Genomic DNA, 19,491 nt, shown 5'->3' with positions numbered 1-19,491 from the left:
TACTGAATATTTTGTCCTTCGCCCGGACTTACACAAAGCATCAAACACATGCACAGTCCTCTATTCACACAAGGTACCCATTCCTCATTTCTCGACGCCTCTCCGAAAAGGATTAATCTCTCTCACTCTCACGTTACTCCAGCGCAAGAGGACCTTCTCACCTCGACACTACAGCTAAAGACATCGTAGACAGAGACAGCGTAAAACACACAAAAATCATGACAGGTATAATAATAACACTGAAAAAGTACAAAGTAATGGAAAACGGAAAGAGTTTACTTTTAAATTATGCCTCTAATACTCCATCATATATATATTTTTTTGTTAATGTAGCTCGAGGTGTATAAAACAGCACTGTAAACTTCGATTGAATAACTTGCTTTCTATGACAGCGATAAAGCTTTCATTAATAACTGGAAGGAGCAGGAAAGCGAACATTAAGCGTGTAAAGATCTTATTACTCATGAAATGAACCGTCTGCGAGAATATACTGGCAAATCATGAAACTGCTGTTGGCATTTACAATCAACAGATAATACAAAGACACTGAAATAACATCCAACGAAGCTCTTTTTGTTTCTCTTTCACACATAAAATCTGCAAAAAGATCCCTTATATCCCAACCTCTCACGCACCACTTTTTTTTGTGTTTTTCTTCCGCTGCGAGTAGATCTGTTATGACAAAGATAGCAAGTTTGTGAATCACCAAAAGCACTCAAAACAGGATAAATCTGCACCTGAGGTGGATCTGTCGGTCTGGGCGAACTATAACTGTCACATCAGAGTGTTCAGGCTCTTGTCTTTACTTCCTCAAAAAGTGCAAATCTAGTTCTAATGCAGTAAATAATAATCATCAAGTAACAACAAAAGTATATGCATAGGTACTGTACAGCTACATAGTGGGGAGAACACGGAAGAGGGACGAAGACGAGATGAGGAAATTCGGGATATTTGATTGGACTGTGGGGCGGCGAGCAGGTTTAAATTTTGAGCGCTCATCTTTACACAGCATAGACTGGTCCAGTGAGGCCTGCGACGCTCACAGGCTTCAGGTAAAGTCACCACAAGTTTGTTTTTTTCCCTAATAAAACCAGAAAAGATCGGCCACACGAGATGACTCATGCTCTTTTTAAAGAAAACAGTTAGGTGGGCGCAGTCGGCGTCACCGGTGGCCGAGCAGCTCCCAGCAGAGAGGATGAGAGAAGCAGTAACTAACAGAGAATAGGCAACGACGTCAGGGCGCAAAGCATCCTGGGCACGCTTTAGGACATGCCTCGCAACAAAGATCCTGTCCAAGAGCATGTGTAACATACACTCACTGAAGAAGGAAGCAAAGGACTGCTTCTTAAATCCGTTTTTGGCTGCATTCAGACACCTTACACAAGCATTCAAACCTCTGAAACCTGAGAAAATTTCTTTTAAAAAATATATTAGGAAAATACAAGAAATGTCCTGCAACTTGCAAGAAAATTCGCAAAAGGTGACAAGAAAATGACCTGAAAATTAGCTGGAGGGAATATTAGTAATTCACAGAAAAACTAGGGAAAAAATGTCCAGAAAGCTATAATTCTTATGATTATTATTATTATTTTAAACTTTTATTCTTTCTCAAGGACATTTTTGTCTAATTGTTTTTTTCACTTCATTAATTTTTTTAATTTAATTTCTTTTAGACTATGTTTAAAAATTACTTTTCCTTTTTTTTTTTTTTTGCTTATTTTCGCATTATTTTTTTATTTATTTTTTTTTACTAATTTCTTAATAATTTTTGGTCCATTTCTTGTTAGGTTGCTTACCTCCTTCTTCCCATGTTTTTGAAAGAAATTCAGCCAAATTGCTCAGGTTTCAAAGGGTTAAGCAGCCTTGATCTTTATGAACACAAGGAGTGGTCGGGCCATTTTAATGGGCTGCCAAATTTAATTTTTGTGAATTTTTTGTTCGTGGAGTGAGCGGTTACACTTTCGAGCAGTAAAAATTACAAATTTCTCTACATATTCAATTTACAAAAGGATGGCTGCAGGAGCTGCAGATTTTCAGAGTTCAGAAGTTTCCATATTGGATAATCTCAACCGTATCATCTATTGTTCTCGGTCTCTACAGTAGCTTCTGTATCCAGAAGTCCCACAATGCTTAGCGCTACTCCCTACCGCTGACATCACGATCCTATTCTCTGTAGAGTTCGAAGAGAGCGAGACAATCATTTTAAAAAAAGGCAACTTGGAATTTGGCTTTGGAATAAAAATGGAGAATGAGGTAATAAAAGTAGAAACACACGATGGGTAACGAATGATCGTCCGGGGTTGATTGGCGGAGAGCAGAGCTGTTAAAGCGCTTTGTGGGGCAGGAAGTGCTCTGTCTCACCGAGAATTAATATCCTCCTGACGCCAGCCTCAGGAGGAAGTTACGTCATCACTTGACCAGTCTATGTCTCATGATGCTTTTTTGGTTTTTTTTAGAGTCTGAGAACAACCTCCGAGCCTCTTCAGTCAAAGTTGAGCACACTGAGTTTGTTGCTCTCTTTCACTGAAATACGAACGGACAACAGACACGAAGAGAGGCTGAAGATTGTTTTCAGACCAGCAGGTAATTTAAGTCACATTAACTTTGCTTTTTTATATCAAAAAAATCACTTAAATTTCAATGGAATCGTTTACATTTGTTTTCCAGCCAGGCTGTGCAGTGGGCAGTCAGGCGAGCCGCGCGACTTAAGGGTCGTCGGCGTCCAGGAACTCCTTCTTGGGCGATGAGACGCCGCGGTACCAGGAGCAGGAGCCGTCCGCCCTCTTGATGCAGGCGTAGTGGTTGGCCTGGCGTCCGTACATCTGCTTCTCCATCATCAGGTCCGTCCACAGACACTCCTCAGGAGCTGAGATCTCGCAGGGCAAAGAGGGACAGCGCACAATCTGCAGAGACACGCAGAAAGACGTCCCTGTGAGAGTCATGTAAAGTCAAGCCGTGACACCATCCATCTGGCCGCTGTCTGTTACCACTTACCGTTTTCAGGGTTGCGGGCGGGTTGGAGGCGATCCTAGCTGAAACTGGGCGAGAGGTGTAACACCCTGGACATGTCGCCAGACTATCACAGGGCTGACACTTAAAACTACATCCGCACAATCGAATATACTCAGAGTATCGCAGCTTGTTCCACGTGTGATGAATAAATGACTTCATCGTTTACATCGAGAGTAAATTGTGACATCGAGAGGAAATTGTGACCGAGAGGAAATTGCGACATCGAGAGGAAATTGTGACCGAGAGGAAATTGTGACATCGTTTTTATAAGCCACCGGCCTCTAATAGACACAAACACAGAGCAGGGCTTTTGCAGAGCTCCAGACTGTGACAAATTAGTCACAATTTGCTACCGTGCAGCACTACTACAATTTGCAAATAGTACTAATATTTGAACTGGAGAGCTGTTAGTTTGTTGCCCGCTTACATTGAATGAATCCTCACAGTTAAAGGCGCTGCAGATTATTTCTGTAACGGTGCTAAAATGATTGTGTGCACAAAGAGTGTTTTCCTTTTAAATCTCATTTTAAAATAATTCATTAATTATCTCTCTCTAAAAGTATTATTTTTTATTTAATCACGGCAGAGTCCACCATCTCCGCGTCAGAGCTGCACTTAAATCATAAGGGTATACTCTTATTGTTGGTTACTGTTTGTAAACACATTTGCAAGCAAAACTAAAAGCCAAACCCAGAATTACTCTCATTTGGCGTTTCACTTTGCAGTATTTTTCAGCCCTTTGTCTCTTGCATGCCTGCGGCTCACAGTCTGGCACCTGGTTGCTACATTTTTATGTCGCCTTAACCTCACTTATGCACTGTGGGAGCACACACCGAAGAGAAAGTACAGGTAGAGGGCAGAGACTCTGCAGAAAAATACACCACCACACACAAGTGGGTCATCAGTGATGACTGAAAGGGATCACTTCTGTATGAGTTTATATATTGTTTTTTTTTAGAAAAATTCTGCACAGTGTATTTGTTAGGATAATAACTTCAAGCCATAAAATATTTTCCTACAAAAACATTTTTTTCATTCAAGAAGAGAAGCCACAGTTCTTGATTTATATAAAATACAGTCCTAAATTGGCAAAATTATGATCATATTAAATAAGCATATTGAACAATATACTTATTTGCTCTCTTACCATATTAAATGAGATGATGTATACTACTTTCATGTGTGTACAGGACAGGACACAGTTAGATTAGTTTAGTATGAAGACTGAAAACAGGGGCGACAGTTAGCCTGGCTCTGTCAAAAGGTAACGAAATCACCTGCCAGCATCTCTAAAGCCCATTTAGGGATCGTTTGGAGTTTATGGCGTGGTGCAAACTAGGGCAGGCATGTTATATTATTTTTTAAGCACTGGGGGACGTGGGGACTTGTGTTTTTATTTGTGACTAGGGGAGTGACATTCTACTTTAAATGGTTGTATTTTTCATCTATATTAAATACCCTCTAAACCCAACATCCCTCCAGTATGTTTTTCTTTAAAATCACCACAATTACACCACTTACAAAAGCCAGAAAATGTAAAAACAAAAACTATAACAGAATTCTCAAATTTCAAGCCGTCATTGAACACATCAAATGCAACAAATGCTTTTATCTAAAAAAAAAAAAAAAAAAAAAAAAAAAAATTTATTCCAGAGGTCTCATTTAATTTTTTTCCTAAAATAAACCTCATGCACTAGATCTTGTAAAAAAATTTAAAAATAAAAAATAAAAACTGTGCTCATGCATGCATGACAGTTGTGAAAAAACAAGGCTTTTTTGAACTTTAGGTTTTAGTTTTCAACTTTTACATTTGGAAGGAGGACCTGCTATTTGCTCTTTGCATTGGCTCCAATAGCTATATTTGGTGTGAATAAAAAAAAAGGTATTTATATTAGAGGGAGGATCATACATTTTTTATAAGATAAAATATTTGTAACTTCGGGAAGGTTCAAGATAAAAAAGAAAGATAACGAAATAAAAAGGTCACACCTAAGCCTCCCCTCTTCTCTGATAAACAAAGTACAGTTCCTAATTGACACCTAATACTGCATTTAATGCAAACAAAAATTAAAGTGTAACAGCATCAATCAATGGTAGAAAACAGCAAATCATCTCCTATCAAAAGCTGGAACCAACAAAAAAACGTTTTTTATCGAAGATATTTTTTTGTCAACTAACTCAAATCAATTAATCCATGTCTCTGTTTTCTAAATCTTTGCTCTGGTGTTTGTTATTGTAGCTGTTGTTTTGGCTCATGTCTCATCCCATTCACTCTGTTGTGTCTGGTTTTGTACTCTGTGTGTGTGTGTGTGTGTGTGTGTGTGTGTGTGTGTGTGTGTGTGTGTACCTTACCTTGCATTCACAGCCCATCTGGTAGCGCTGGCTCAGGCCCTTCTTCTGGGTGTTGCTCAAGGTGTCCCAGGGCATGATGTAATCACACAGGGTCACATGCATGCGCCTGCCGGCCTCGGCCTTGCCTGCAAAAGAACGAGACGGCGATAAAAATTCAGACATAACAAGATCACACGTGCATCAATATAAATGCTCTCATTGGACAAAAGGTGACGACCCGCGAGCGTCAGACAACAGACTCACAGGTGATAAAATCTGTTACTTTTTAGACGGGCGGCTGCAGGCGTCAACGCAGACCACCTGTCCTCCATGTGAAGAGCTGCTGTTTATGCGGCTGCAGTCAAAACAAGGAGACATTTAAAGCTGCAGATCTGCTGCTCACTTCAGTGATATCTGTCTGCAGAGCAGCTCTGGACATGTTGAAGTCTTTACAGCGCGTCCTTGCAGACGAGACTGACTCACGTTTCACTGGAACTCGCCCAGCTGTTAACCCTTTGAACCTTAGGGAGGATGAATCATTTTAAAAGATGCCCCGGTCTGCAGAAAGTTAACCGTCGTTCCCACCGCTCGAGTCGTGCAGTCTGAGCGAGAGGAAACGCTGGCTTCAGCAGTTCCTCCTCTTACAACTCTCTGTAATTAGGGCCGAGTGTTTGCGGGTGCATCTCTGTCTGCGATGGGGAAACCAGAGCATGCATGACATCATGATCCTCTGCGTCTCCTCTACTCGCTGTACTATGTCTCTGCTGCTGCTTTCAGTCACAGTACCAGACAGATTCAGCCTACAAAACATTAGACAAATAGCTGGACAATTTAGGGAAAAAATGCTTAGTCACTCTGGTGGAGAGTTGGATGAAAAGATTAATATCTGTTTGTTAAATTAAATACAGCTAGCTGCCAGTTCACTTGGCATAAAGACTGTTCAAGGGTAAACAGCCCAGGATACCTCCAAAAAAAAGAAAAGAAATAGAAAATCATCTACCAGCATCATCATCTTTTTATTTATTTTTTATCTATTTTATTTCCTTGTCTTTGCTGTTTATGCCCAGGCCACAAAGCCTGCGTGAGCAGGGCGTGTTGACAGGTTGGAGCGCAATGAAAGGCGCTGCTCATTGCTGCTCAGCTGCAGAACATCTAGAAAATAGGAGTCTCACCTATTATTTCAACGAAACACACGCAGATTTAAGCAAAAACAGACAGTGAAACTGGTCTTTCAATAATCACATTGACATCGTACCGCCTATCATGACAGTGTCAATGTCTTTACCTGTCACAGATATGAAAACTATACTAAAATAAATATTCATTTTTAACTCAACACTTTGTTTCAAAATAAAAGCCATCTGACAATGCTTCTGTGGACAGGGTCCCTTCATCTGTTAACAAAAGGCTTTTATTGTGAAATATTTGCCTGTCTGTGTTGCTGACATGCAATAGCTTACACAGCTCCATAAATTTGTGGAGTGGCAGCTTTTAGTTGTGGTAATACAGTAGTTATGGAAACGCCGCAGCATCAGCAGCGCCGCAGCAGCAGTGCCGCAGCAGCAGCGCCGCAGCAGCAGCTACGCAGTGTTTGTGTGTGGAGTGGCTTGATAAGAGCTTTGAGAGTAAACAAAAACAGAAAAATTTGTGGCTCCGAAAACCAAAACAATGACCTGAAGTTTGTTTTAAATCTCTGTGAAGCTGCGGAGGATTACAGATTCAGGTGATGATTCTCTGTTGATTTATCATTGTGACTAACTTTTCCCACAAACAAGTCATCATGTGATTCAGTGTTGACAGGAAATGTTTGCTGCTTTGGGGTTTAAAAAGATGACAAAAGTGGCTTAAGCAACTAACCACAATGAAGTGGAAGAACAGCTTCATGGATCTAAAACTGTCTTGTTAAAGATTACATCTGTGAACGTTAATTTGAACACAAGGTCATGGACACTCACTGCGTCACTTTATATCAAGCCAGATAGAAAATGTTCCCTTCAGGCTGTTATCTTACAGAGTGATTTTTTCCCTGTTAATCTCATGGTCATCATCACCTCCAGCAGGGACAATGAGATATACAGTATACGTACATTTACAACTCTGTGCTGCAGCACGACAGACAAGGTCACTCCCGTCTCCACAGGGTTTAGTCAGCAGCGTATCATTACCCATAATAACATAAACAGTTACTCCTCCAACACACAAAATGGCCTGTTGGTCTTTATCCGATTTCATGTTTGTCTGCCCAGCTGTTTACACCTGCAGGCTGATATCTGATTATCTGTCTGTTTCCTGTAACTTTCCTGTCTGCATGTGTCTTTTTATTCTTATCTCTGTAAATTACATTTTAGTGTTTTAATAACTGTACATTAAAAGTTACCACAGCCCAAAGTCACACATTCAAATGTTATTTTGTCAGTCAAATACTACTTATTAAGATATAAAACAGATTTTTTTAATAAAGCTACAGTAAATGAACAAAAATCATTTTTTACTGGAAAAATTATATAAAAAATCAAGCCAATCTGCCATTACATTACAGACTAAAGAAAACAAAGGAACAACTAAAAAATCTGGGGAATAACGCTTATTATTTCCCTTTTGATGAATGTACTATTTACCGAGTTGTAACCACAGTACTTGAGCAGATTCAAAAACATATTAATTACTTACAAACTATAATGGTGTCCCTGCCGTTTTTTTTTTTTTTCATGTTTTGTTTTTTATCTTGACTTTTTTTTGTTTCTCTTTCATGAACCTCAGAAGGGGAGGGCATGGGGTTTATATTTACATACATTTTTTAAAATTTTCATTTTTGTGAATTTTGCATGTTCTCTCTGACCCGAAAAATAAAGTTTAAAAAAACAACCCTTATAAGCCTTCTTGCCGGAGATGCCAGTCTTACTGCACGCTGAGTATGGAGCCACAGCCAGCAGCTGGTTAGTTTAGCTTAGCATAAAGACTGAAAACAGGTAGAAACAATTAGCCTGACTCAAAATCCACCTACCAGCACCTCTGAAGCACGCTATTTCACACGTTATTTCTTGTTATTGTTCGTTTGTTTCTATCCAGTCAAGTTGAAAATAGTTCCACAACACGTCATTTTTACTTTTTTTGTGCGGATTAAAGAAATCTCTTCAAAAAAAGAAGCAGACAAAATGTCATAAGTAACTCACCTGAGATCAAATACTCCTTCTTGCCGTTGGCATCCAGGGTAACACCACAGACGGCGGACACAGGAGCAGTGAAGACAGCCTCGATGTCCTCGTTAGGCCCCTTGAACATCTGGAACAAAACCACAGCAAGCGGGGTCAAAGGTCAAAGCCTGAGCATCACAATAAAATAGAAGTTTGTTTTTTAAGGATTCAAAGTTGATCAGCGTTTTCGTACCTTGATCTGTTTGACCTCGTACTGGATCCTCTTGATTGGGTTCCCGTAGATATCATTCCCAGAATCCACCTCTCTCTCTCCCACCACCTTTGCTCGAATCACTGTCGGGTAAACAGAGAAACTCGACGTCAGATCACATGATGTTACATGACTCACCGTCAAAAGACAGAAAGTAGATGCAAAAAACACAAAAACGGAGCGATGTAAGTTCATAGTTATCAGCATATATGGAAGTCCATAAATGACCAGAAATACAAGTACCACGGAAAGGTTTTGTCAGCAGTTTATTTTTTTAAAAATGTTTTTCTGAGTAATCTCCCCAAACAACATTTTAATTAGCACTGGTGCACTTTAATTATTTTATTTTTTTAATGTTTTATCTTCTTGTAATGTTTTTATCTTGTATGTTGTCTGTGGTGTTAGGAATCATCGGAGGACACAAGATACAATAATATCACAATACTTGGGTCACGATACAATATTATTGCTATTTTAAACATTTTGTAATATGCTGAATACTGCAGTGACATATATTTTGACATACTGTGACTTTTTAAAATCTTTTTTCAACTGTAAACTAAGTCTCCAAAGAAAAATAACCGAAAAATATCTGTTTTATGTCATAATTTTCAGTCATTTTTTCAGAAAAATGTATCTAGTGGACTGAAAAAGCAACTAATATTCTTATTTTAGTAGATTACCAGAGGTATAATGATCTCCAAAATAAAAACAATTAATACATGGCATTCGTGTATCAAAACAATATTGCCCCCCCGTATCAGGATTGCTTCCAGTAAAAACATTAAAAGGTCATCTTTGTCTTCAACCTTTATTAAAAGTCTCTTTACCAAATAATTTGAATTATTAATTGAAACACTAGAGTAAAAAATACAAAGCCATGATAATATATGAGGTGCAGCAACTAATAGTTATTATAATTATTGATCCATCTAATGAGTACTTTCCAGATAAATCCATTATTTGGTTATCATTTTTTGGTCTATAAAATATCAGATAATAATAAAAAAAGCCCATCACAATCTTACATATCCCAGGGTGGTTTTGTTTGGTCTGACAAACAGCGATATTCAGTTTATAATGATACGAAACAAAGAAAAGCAGCAAATTCTCACATTTTTAAATGTGACAGCAGAGAACGTTTGGCATTTTTGCTTGAAAAATGACTTAAATTTTGAGTTTTTTGTTCACCACATCGCAGGCCAACTAAAGGCCAAATGTACAACAACCAAGAACAACCTCCACAGCCGCCTCTGGTCTCATGTGCATGTACCACATTAAGATCGAAGGAAGCCCAGTCAATGAAAACAAAACTAAGGGGTCCCATTAGGTCCAAAACTACACGAGGGCCAGACACATAAAGTGAGTTTGGCCTCCAGCACAAAGCTTCCTGCTCCAAACACGACCAGGAAACTGTCAAAGGAGCAGAATTAAGAAATAGGAGTTCAACTTGAAAGCTGATATGCAGAAAGAGAGAGTGAGCCAGAGGCATGTTTCTCACCGTGCGTGTGTGTGTGTGTGTGCGTGTGTGTGTGTGTGTTTTAATGGCCTGACTGACTACATCAAGCTTCAGCTATGCTTAGAGCATTTATTCAGAACGGAAAATATGAGCAATAGAGAGAAAAAAAAAACATAAAATAAGCAGCAACAGAGGACACGTACACATAGATAAACCAGATGGTCGGGCAGCAGATGTTCTAACACACACACACACACACAGTGCGCTTACACTCTTGGGTTCAGTTTATGACTTGGAGCAGACACAAATATGGGGGTTCATGGCTCCCAGAGTTAATAACGTCTCGCTCTTCTGCTCCTTCTCTCAATACTTCCTTTTCCCTTTTTCACTCTTCCCCCCTTTTTTTTCCAAGATGCAGAATTATCTGCACACATAACAATGACAGTTACTATTAATGCTTCAGTCCATAAAAAGTTACATTTATCACATTGTCCCAGAGACAGAGGTGACGTCTTCAAATTACTTGTTTTGTCCACCAACAAACCAGATCATAAAATATTCATTTTACGACGACATGAAGCAGTGAAAAACAGAAAATCCTCAGACCTGAGAAGCCAGAACAAGTAAATGTTCAAAATTCAAAATTGTTGTTGACTGATTTTCAGACAGTGGAAGAGTTGTTCCACCTGCTTAAAATTCATTTTTAACCTGCATTTCTAAAAAGGGACGACGTGCATTTAACAAGGGGAAAGTGTACATTTCCTGCAAAAACTGAGGTTTATTTTAAAAAGAGACGTCGCATGTCATTTTTTTTACATGGCATGAAACATTTAACTTTTGTTGCGGTTTGGCCTTTTGTTTGCACGACGACGAGTTGCACAACTTTTGAGTGTCATTATTTGTCTGTCTCCGGGTAAATTAGCAACGCCTGGATCCTGTGGGAACGGTGACGTCACAGCCGCAATTCGCTCATGTGCATTACGTTTCAGACAGGACAGTAACAAAAACTATACATATTCACTTTACAAAAGGGCTTTCACCAAATAAGTTTTTGTAATAATCTAAAAATTTGATGCTTTTGGGGCGGCCTCTGGTTCACTGTGGCCCTTTGCTGCAAGTCATTCTCCCTCTCTCTACAACATTTCCTGTTTCTACAGCCGTCCTATCAATAAATAAAATAATGTGATGCTTTTTTGTTATTAAGGAGATTGAGAGAGGAAAGGGTTGAATTAAAATCAATCAAAAAATATTTAAAAAAAGGGTGTGGGCCTAAAATATTTGGCTTGTGAATAAAGAATTTCCCCATTAAAATAATTAAAAAACAGCATAATTTAGATATTTGTTACATTTATCATCATAATAGCCAATTATATCTTTGAGCGTTTAATTGTGATGGTACAATTGTTACAAACATGGCGACTTAAATCAGACAAAAAATTCAGTGTTAGTACACTGAAAAAAATATATGGATCAAAGTTTCATCAGTCTGCCCACAGAAAGAAGTTTTAAATCTGTATACCTGCAAATTATAGAATTTACTGGATAAATGTTATGCCAAATATTTTATTTTTAAATATCTTTATTGCCTCATGTATTGATACAATGTTTATTATTCATCATCGTCTGTGTTTTTTTAAATTTCTTTTAGTGCTCTCATGTATATCTGTGTTGCTGTTTGTCTATTTTGTACATATATTTTGTGAAATAAAGCTGAAAAAAAAAATCCTCCAGAAAAGTGCACATTTGTTGCGTCACTACTGTGATCAGCTGTCGGTTCTCGTGCGTGCGCCCGCCATTGTTTATACTCACCGCTCTGCAGAAGAACGCCAACTACTGGCCTGGCATGCATACTACAGCATTTTTGGTTATTTTCGCAGATCCGTGTACACGAGGATTGTTTTCACAATGTTATCATGTGAGCGCAGATTTTTTTTAAAATGCAAAGGAAAGACTTTTTGGTTTTTAGAGGAGCCGTTCTACACGTGGCCTAAATTAACAACATGATGGGCCACTTGATGAGTGCGGTGTGAGAAAGTGTTGTTCCCAAATATTAGTTGAACTTTCCTAGGCTTTGGAAATAACACTTGGAGTTCTTCATTTAGGTGGTGTTGCTAATTCAGAGATAAACAAATCTGATTTTTTTAAATCAGAAAACAAAAACGAGCTGAAATGACACTGACTGCAGCTTTAGTTTCCAGTGAAACTCATTTTTTTAGCCTCAATACAATTATTTGTAAAAACTTTTTTATGAGACATATTTAAAGATTGTTGTGAAAATTTGACATGTAAACACACTTTACACACAAATATTGTGTTTTTAGAGTAAAAACAATTGTGTTTACTCTAAAATACATGTTTCAAAAGTGCAACCTGTGGCGCCTGTTTGGTGCATTTCATGACTATATTTCTATAAAAGGAGCCACGCAGCGCTGGTGTGTCGCTGCATGTCCGCTCCTGCAGTCTGGATTCAAGCTTTTTATCAGCACTGATAAAAGTCATTCATCTCCAGAGAAACCAACACTCGTTTCTTCACAAGCAAACTTCTGCATTTCAGTTCCACTCTGATGTTTATACAAATATGCAGCAGCAGCCAGAGTACACACATAAACACACACACACACACACACACACACACACACACACACACACACAGAGCAGTATACCTGGCTGGCACTCTCTCCTGCATTCCTCCCAGTTTTTCCACTCTCATTTCCTGACCTCATTCTGAGCCACAAACTAATGAGCAGAGAATCAGCAGCAGGACACAATACTGAGGGGAAATCACCCCGTTGTTCACGAAGCGTTGCTCTTACAGGAGCTTATCTGTCTACCTCGGTGTTGCAGACATGTTTATTTCTCAGTCTCCCCCCTGCAATAAAGCCAGAGCCGATCGTCCTGTGCAGTCTAAACAGCGTGCCGCAGAGGCGGCAGACTACACAGCGCGATGCTAAAACAGCACGACTACCGGGAGGCCTGCAGACATCCGAGCGTCACCGCAGATTGATCTCAAAGTCACCTGATCAGCAGCAGTCAATCAGCAGCCAGGAGCCCCCTCCATAAACCACCGACTGACCCACATTTCTACCGCTCCCCTACCCCCCCGACCAGGACGGCGTTTAATGACTTATACATGCGTATCAGTTGCACTACGCAATGTTTTCCATGCAACGCCACATCCTAAGTGCCCCCCTGTTCAGTCCCACCGCATGACTATCCGTTTCTTTCTTCATAGTCCAGTGACCGCCAAATCATCCCCGACTCTGATGTGGTTCGTCCAGCTGCAGACGTATGTGGGTCCTTCTGTTGGACCAGAGGCGGACCGCCCTCAAACACACTTCAGACGACCTTCTGACCTCTGAACACATCTGTGAGAGGACCTCAGCGGCAAAACAAAAGCTCTGGTTTCCTTTATGAGGCGGGAGAGAGTCGGTCCACACATCAAGAGGATATTATCATCAAATAGTGTTGGCTTTTTGCTTTTTTTTTTTTTTAATTCAAGTGTAATATATAGAGCTTCACCTTTGGAATTTTTTTCCTCAATTAATCTAATGGGTTTTTTTTATTAGTCGATTTATTTTACCACTAATCTATCATTTATTCTAAATATTATTTTTCAGTTTTCTTAAATCAAGTGTAATATTATATATAGGGCTTTGCCCATGGATATTTTTTTTTCTTGATTATTGTAATAGTTTTATTTATTTAATTAGTCAACTTATCTTACCACTAATCCATCTTTTATATAAAAGAATATTTTTAATTTCTCAATTGATTTAACAAATAATTTACCTGAAAATAATTTTATAAAAATTGTCCAATTAATTTATAATTAATTTGATTCATTCATCTTTTCCTAAAAACAATAACAGCGGTATCTTTTGTATTTATTCTAATTTTTGCTGCTTTTGTGGGGAAAATGCATTTGCAAAAGACAATCTGTGAATCTTGTGAGTTATAATAAAGCTGACACATGTATTTGTTGCTATTAAGTTATGTCTTATGTCTGTTTTGAATTAATCAAACATTACAGCACCTCACAGAAGCTTAACACAGTGGCATAAAAATGTGTTATGTGTTATATGTTATGCGAAAATTAAATTAAAGTTAAAAAATCAAAATTATATGTGTCTAGCAAAAGACAATTGTTTTATCTTTTAATCTTGTGAGTTATAATAAAGCTGACTTTTGTATTTGTTGTTATGAAGTTATGTCTTATGTGTGTTTTGAATTAATCAAACATTACAGCACTCAAAAACTCAACACAGTGGCAGAAAAGCGACTTAAGTTATGCCACTGGGCCCAAAAAGACTTTTTTCCATTGACCTACATTAGGAAAGAGACCTCTGTAAATCAGCGGATGAGATCTTTTGAGTGTCACAACCCCCAAAACGATACACAGTCCCTTCTTTATGCCTCATTTTCAGTTTTACTCAGAACCAAACAACGGCGGCATCACACCTCTCCTGTGTGGGATTTTAGGCAGCATGCCGGCATCGCGAAAACAAAAGAGGCCTGACAGGCATGATGTGTAACACAACAGCATCTGCCTCTTGTGTGACATATAACAAAGGCGTTTACAGCACTTTCTAAACAACAACAATAAAATTAATCAATAACCCCGTTCTGCCTCTTGTCCTGTTTACACAGACACCATTTCAGCAGTTACTCTTTTGTGCTGACTCAAGGCGAGACAACTCTGTCCTCATTCTGCGATTAAACCTTGGCAGTGCAAAAGCAGCAGCTGATGGAGAGCCGTGAGAAAGCAAAAAAGAGCTGAAGTGTAATTGAATGCAGCTTTAATTTCCAATAAAGTTTGCTCATCTATATATGTATATTTTGCTTCAGTACAAATATTTGTGACTTTTTATGAGAAATATTTGAAGACTATTGTGAAAAATGTACATGTAAACACACTTTAAATACAAATATCGTGTGATACAAAGCAACCAGATTGTTTTTACTCTGAAATATATTTCAAAAAAGCGACTTGTGGCGCCTGTTTAGTGCATTTCATGACTATATTTCTATAAAAAGAGCCACGAAGCGTTGGTGTGTTGTTGCATGTCCACTCCTGCAGACAGCAGGGTGACTCTGGTCTTCCACAACGCCCAGCCTCCGGACAGTCTGACTGGGCAGGGCTGTCGGGGAAGTTCCCCTTTGTGGGCAACAGATTTATGTGAAAAGAGGATGTTTGTCTGGACATGTAAATGTGTGTGTGTGCGTGAGTGTGATTGTGTGGTAGGTGCATGACACTGCTACATTTTAACGACTTGTGGTCATATCCTAGAGCATCATTTAGCATGAAAAACAAAAGGTGAAACACACACACACACTGCTGGTCTCAGCATGTACAGCATGTGTGCGAACACGTAACGAGTGGGATCCAGTTTCACCAAAACAAATATCAAATTGTTCGACCACATAAAGTCACTTTGTTGTTGCCTTCATGCACATTCTGGGAAACCAGACAATCCGCTCTATTCTGATTTTCTGCTCTTTGCGAGCCTGAAAAACTCTTCTCACTACTGCTTCTCCTCCTGCAGGGTCTTATCTGGGTCTTTCTAACAGCATATCTGAGATCCACAAAAACCACAGTTTCATCCTCAGGTCCACCCTGAAACCACTGTCGGACAATAACATCGACCATTGTGCTTCAAACACGCCTCCTCTGACTTGACTCACAGACCCTTAAAAAACAACATGAGCACACGAAACACAAATATACTTCTGCAAGTGAGACATCCTGTCTCTGACTCCTGCCAGCTCAGCGAGAGATTGAGTCACACCTGAAAACAGAGATGTCATTTTGCAACACAAGATCACACAGACGTTATCCACACACACACCCCTGCATGTGGAAATGTATCAGTGCCGTCATTTTTCCTTTTTATCGCGATAAATTGCAGAAAATCATTAGGACATGGGTTTATTTTATCACTGGAGTAATATGTGGATTAGATAATCACCGCAAATGTATATTTGCATCAGTGTGGGGCCAGAAAATTAAACCGTTCACACACTGCGTTAGTGGTCTGCAACGCTGGTTTAAGCCGTTTTCTCGCTCACACATGGCAGTAAAGTAAACAGAGAACATAAATACGATCGAATAACAACATTAAAAAACACAAGGTGTAATTTTAGCGGCTGGGAAGAAAGTTGAAGTGAATATTATACGCAGAAACACGCTTTCTTTTCTTTGCACTTTTAAATTAATTTTATTGACGAAAATAAAACGCAGATGCAAATAATCTGCAAAATGCCAAAAATCGACCAGACCGATAACCTGTCGACTCCTGGTTTACATCTTTCTCTTACAACTACAGCAGCACACACAGATGACGCGTGCTGACGTTTTGTTCCTGCATAATGACGTCGATGGACGCATATATCGAAGCCTGCGATCCAGCAGGTGATGTCATCGTACAGTCTGCATGTATCAAACTTGACGTCATACTCAAGTTTATTGGATCCACGTCGCACAGTGTAGCTCGCACCAAACTTATGATTGCTAAAATCTCACAGTCTGCAGGAGGCTTAAGACACATCATCAGCCTGAAGTTGTTGACAACTGCAGGTTCCCTTCCTTTCAGCAAAGGGAGAGCATGTGCAGATTTCTCTGTAGTCGAATAAGGAGTCAAGAGAGGAGAAAGAGCCAAAGCAGCGTGGTCTTTCTCACGGATGCCATGCATATTTTCACTTGGACTGTGACTTTTATTGCTTTTTTTCTCCGAAAACACCCCAAACTGACAGCCAGATGTCATCTGTAGCCAATGTTTGAGCGTCCACCATGCATGGTCTGCAGTTGTGTGTGTGTGTGTGTGTGTGTGTGTGTCCCTGCGTTACACCGGAGCAAAGTTGGGGAAAACCCCAGCAGCATTCCTGTAATTCCTCCCAGCACCACCCCTCACAGGAAGAAACAGGGCAGGAATGGAAATTACACAAAAAAGCAGAGGAAAGCTCGCGCCGTGACATATTCTGTGGTTTAGATTCAACCCCCCCACCACCACACCACACCCACCACCACCCCCCCAAAAAATCTCTTCACATTCTCCATCCCTTGTCCTCCTCTCTGCTCTTTCCCTCCTTGTCTCTTTCCCTCTCTTGTGCCACGTTGCCCTGCAGAAGCTTCGTCCCGCAGCAGCTGAGGGGTGAGGACACACTCCTCTGCAAACCTGAGACATTATGTACAGTGATGGCGCCACTTCTTGTGCGTTACACCGACAAACACTGTGCACATCCACCCTGAGATACGACAACATAGTCCTCTTATTGTGTTTTTAGAGTTCTTTCACAATAAAATCAGAAGAAATAATCAACATAAAGTCGGTTACATTTTCACAGGTGCACTTTTAACTGATTTTTGTGATGCTGTATTGAATTTTACTCCAAAATTAGTATGTGTGTGTTTGTGTCCTTTAACCCTTTAATACCAGAGCAAATCCGTGGGATTTTTTTTCAGAAGGCAATGACCAATTTGGAAAGAAATGCCCAGCAAATTGTACAACCTTAATAAAAGGTGACTTAGAAAATGAATTGAAAATGTATTTTTAAAAATGGGAAAAAAAATATTAGAAAATTATCAAAACTAGGGAAAAATATCCAGAAAAACATATTTAGAGACTTTATAATTATATATTTACAATCATGTTACAGTAAAAATAAATAAAAAATATATTTTTAAATTTTACTGGGTCATTTTGTTGTTTGTTTTTACTTTTTTTCTTATTTTCACATAATTGTTTTGTAACATGCTCCCCATGTTTTTGAAAGAAATCATACCAATTTGCTCAGATTTCAAAGAGTTAATGGCAAACTGGGGAGGAATGTCCAGGAACATATTTTTATAATCATTATATTTATATTTTTTTTAAATTATGTAATAGATAAAAAATACAAAAATATTCTAAAATTACCTGCACTTTACAGGTCATTGTATTGTTATTGTGTTTGTTTTTTTTTAACTTAATTTTAGGTAATTTTCTTGTAACTTTCATTAATTTCTTGCTATTTTGGGCAATTTGTTGTGAAGTTGCTCTTTTGGCCATTTTCTTGTTTGTTTTTTACTTTAATTTTCCTTTTCTTTTGCTTATTTTCAGGTATTTTTCTTGTAACCTTTTACTAACGTCATGCTATCTTGGGCCATGTGTTGCTCATTGCCTTCTCCCAGTGTTTTTAAAAGAAATCAGACCAATTTGCTCAGGTTTCAATGGGTTAACAACAAACCTCCATGACACTTAAACAACATATATTTTGATTTTTATGCTCCCTAAATGGCTTCCTTGGTATTTTGGAGGTGTATTGTTGTCAGCATGACATGGTAAAATCTGACACTGTGATCTGCGTGTGTGTAATCAGTGCAGTCAGTCCGGCCATGGCCTCCAGGACCCTCCACCTCCCAGCGGTTTCCAGCAGCTTCTGAGCCCATTCAGCGCGCACTGAGGCGGGCTGAGCGGCTGCAGCTCCCGGTGTCTGCGCCGGAGCCTGGTGCAACATGGGTAAACAACAACAACAACAACAACAACAACAACAACAACAACAACACCCCCCCCCCCCCCCCCCCCCCCCCCCCCCCCCCCCCCCCCCCCCCCCCCCCCCCCCCCCCCCCCCCCCCCCCCCCCCCCCCAGTCCCCCCCCCCCCCCGGTGCTGTTACTCACCTACATCGGCGTTGCAGAAAGCCTGTTGCGGATGTACCGGAGCGCAGCTGCAAGCTTCCGCGAGCTCCTCCGCCCGCCACAGGACCAGCAGCGCGAGCGTGCAAAGGATGCCGTTAACGGAAAACGGCATTTTCATAAACACTGATGCGACGGTTTTTCTTTTTCAGGCTTCTTCGTGTCTGTGTGCTGCGCAGATGCGTTGCAGTGCAGCTCCAGCGGCGGACAGCAGCGTCCCCCCCCTCCGGTTTTTTCGGTTTTAACGGACAGAGAGCTGGTAAACAACACCGGGCGGTCTGCTCGCGCTCTGCCCCGGTGTAACGGTGACGTTAACGGCTCCTGAAGGTGTCTTGGCTGGTGTCTGCAGCTGTCTGTCTTTAGGGAGTGTTTTCGTTTCTAGGATCAAGGCGGTTTTATAAAGCGGGCTGAACGGCTCCTCCCCCCGGCGGTACCGGCTGCACCGGCAGAGGGCGCTGCCGCCTCCGGCCCCGACAACCGGAGCTGCTGCTGCCAGAGAAAAAAGAAAACTAAAAATTAGAAAAATAATTATTATTGTTACATTTTAGTTGACACCGAAAGAAGAATTATTTTTATTTTATTTAAAAATAATAATTAATTATTTTATTATTTTG

The 19,491-nt window shown here is 39.8% G+C and overlaps 1 protein-coding gene across 1 annotated transcript; it reads right to left on the bottom strand.

The window, feature by feature from the left end:
* Positions 1-1,869: 1,869 nt before the first annotated feature.
* Positions 1,870-19,127, bottom strand: timp2a (TIMP metallopeptidase inhibitor 2a). The gene is made up of 5 exons (XM_042507317.1): positions 18,863-19,127; positions 8,731-8,831; positions 8,517-8,625; positions 5,365-5,489; positions 1,870-2,903 (listed from the first exon to the last, which is right to left on the bottom strand). The coding sequence occupies exons 1-5, from the start codon at positions 18,996-18,998 to the stop codon at positions 2,706-2,708; spliced, it is 669 nt and encodes a 222-aa protein (XP_042363251.1). The 5' UTR covers positions 18,999-19,127; the 3' UTR covers positions 1,870-2,705.
* Between the last annotated feature and the right edge of the window lie 364 nt (positions 19,128-19,491).

The sequence above is a fragment of the Plectropomus leopardus genome, chromosome 19 (genome assembly GCF_008729295.1).
Source record: "Plectropomus leopardus isolate mb chromosome 19, YSFRI_Pleo_2.0, whole genome shotgun sequence".
NCBI classification, from domain to species: domain Eukaryota; kingdom Metazoa; phylum Chordata; class Actinopteri; order Perciformes; family Serranidae; genus Plectropomus; species Plectropomus leopardus.
The sequence above is the reverse complement of the archived record's forward strand: the minus strand, read 5'-3'. Positions and strand labels throughout refer to the sequence as shown.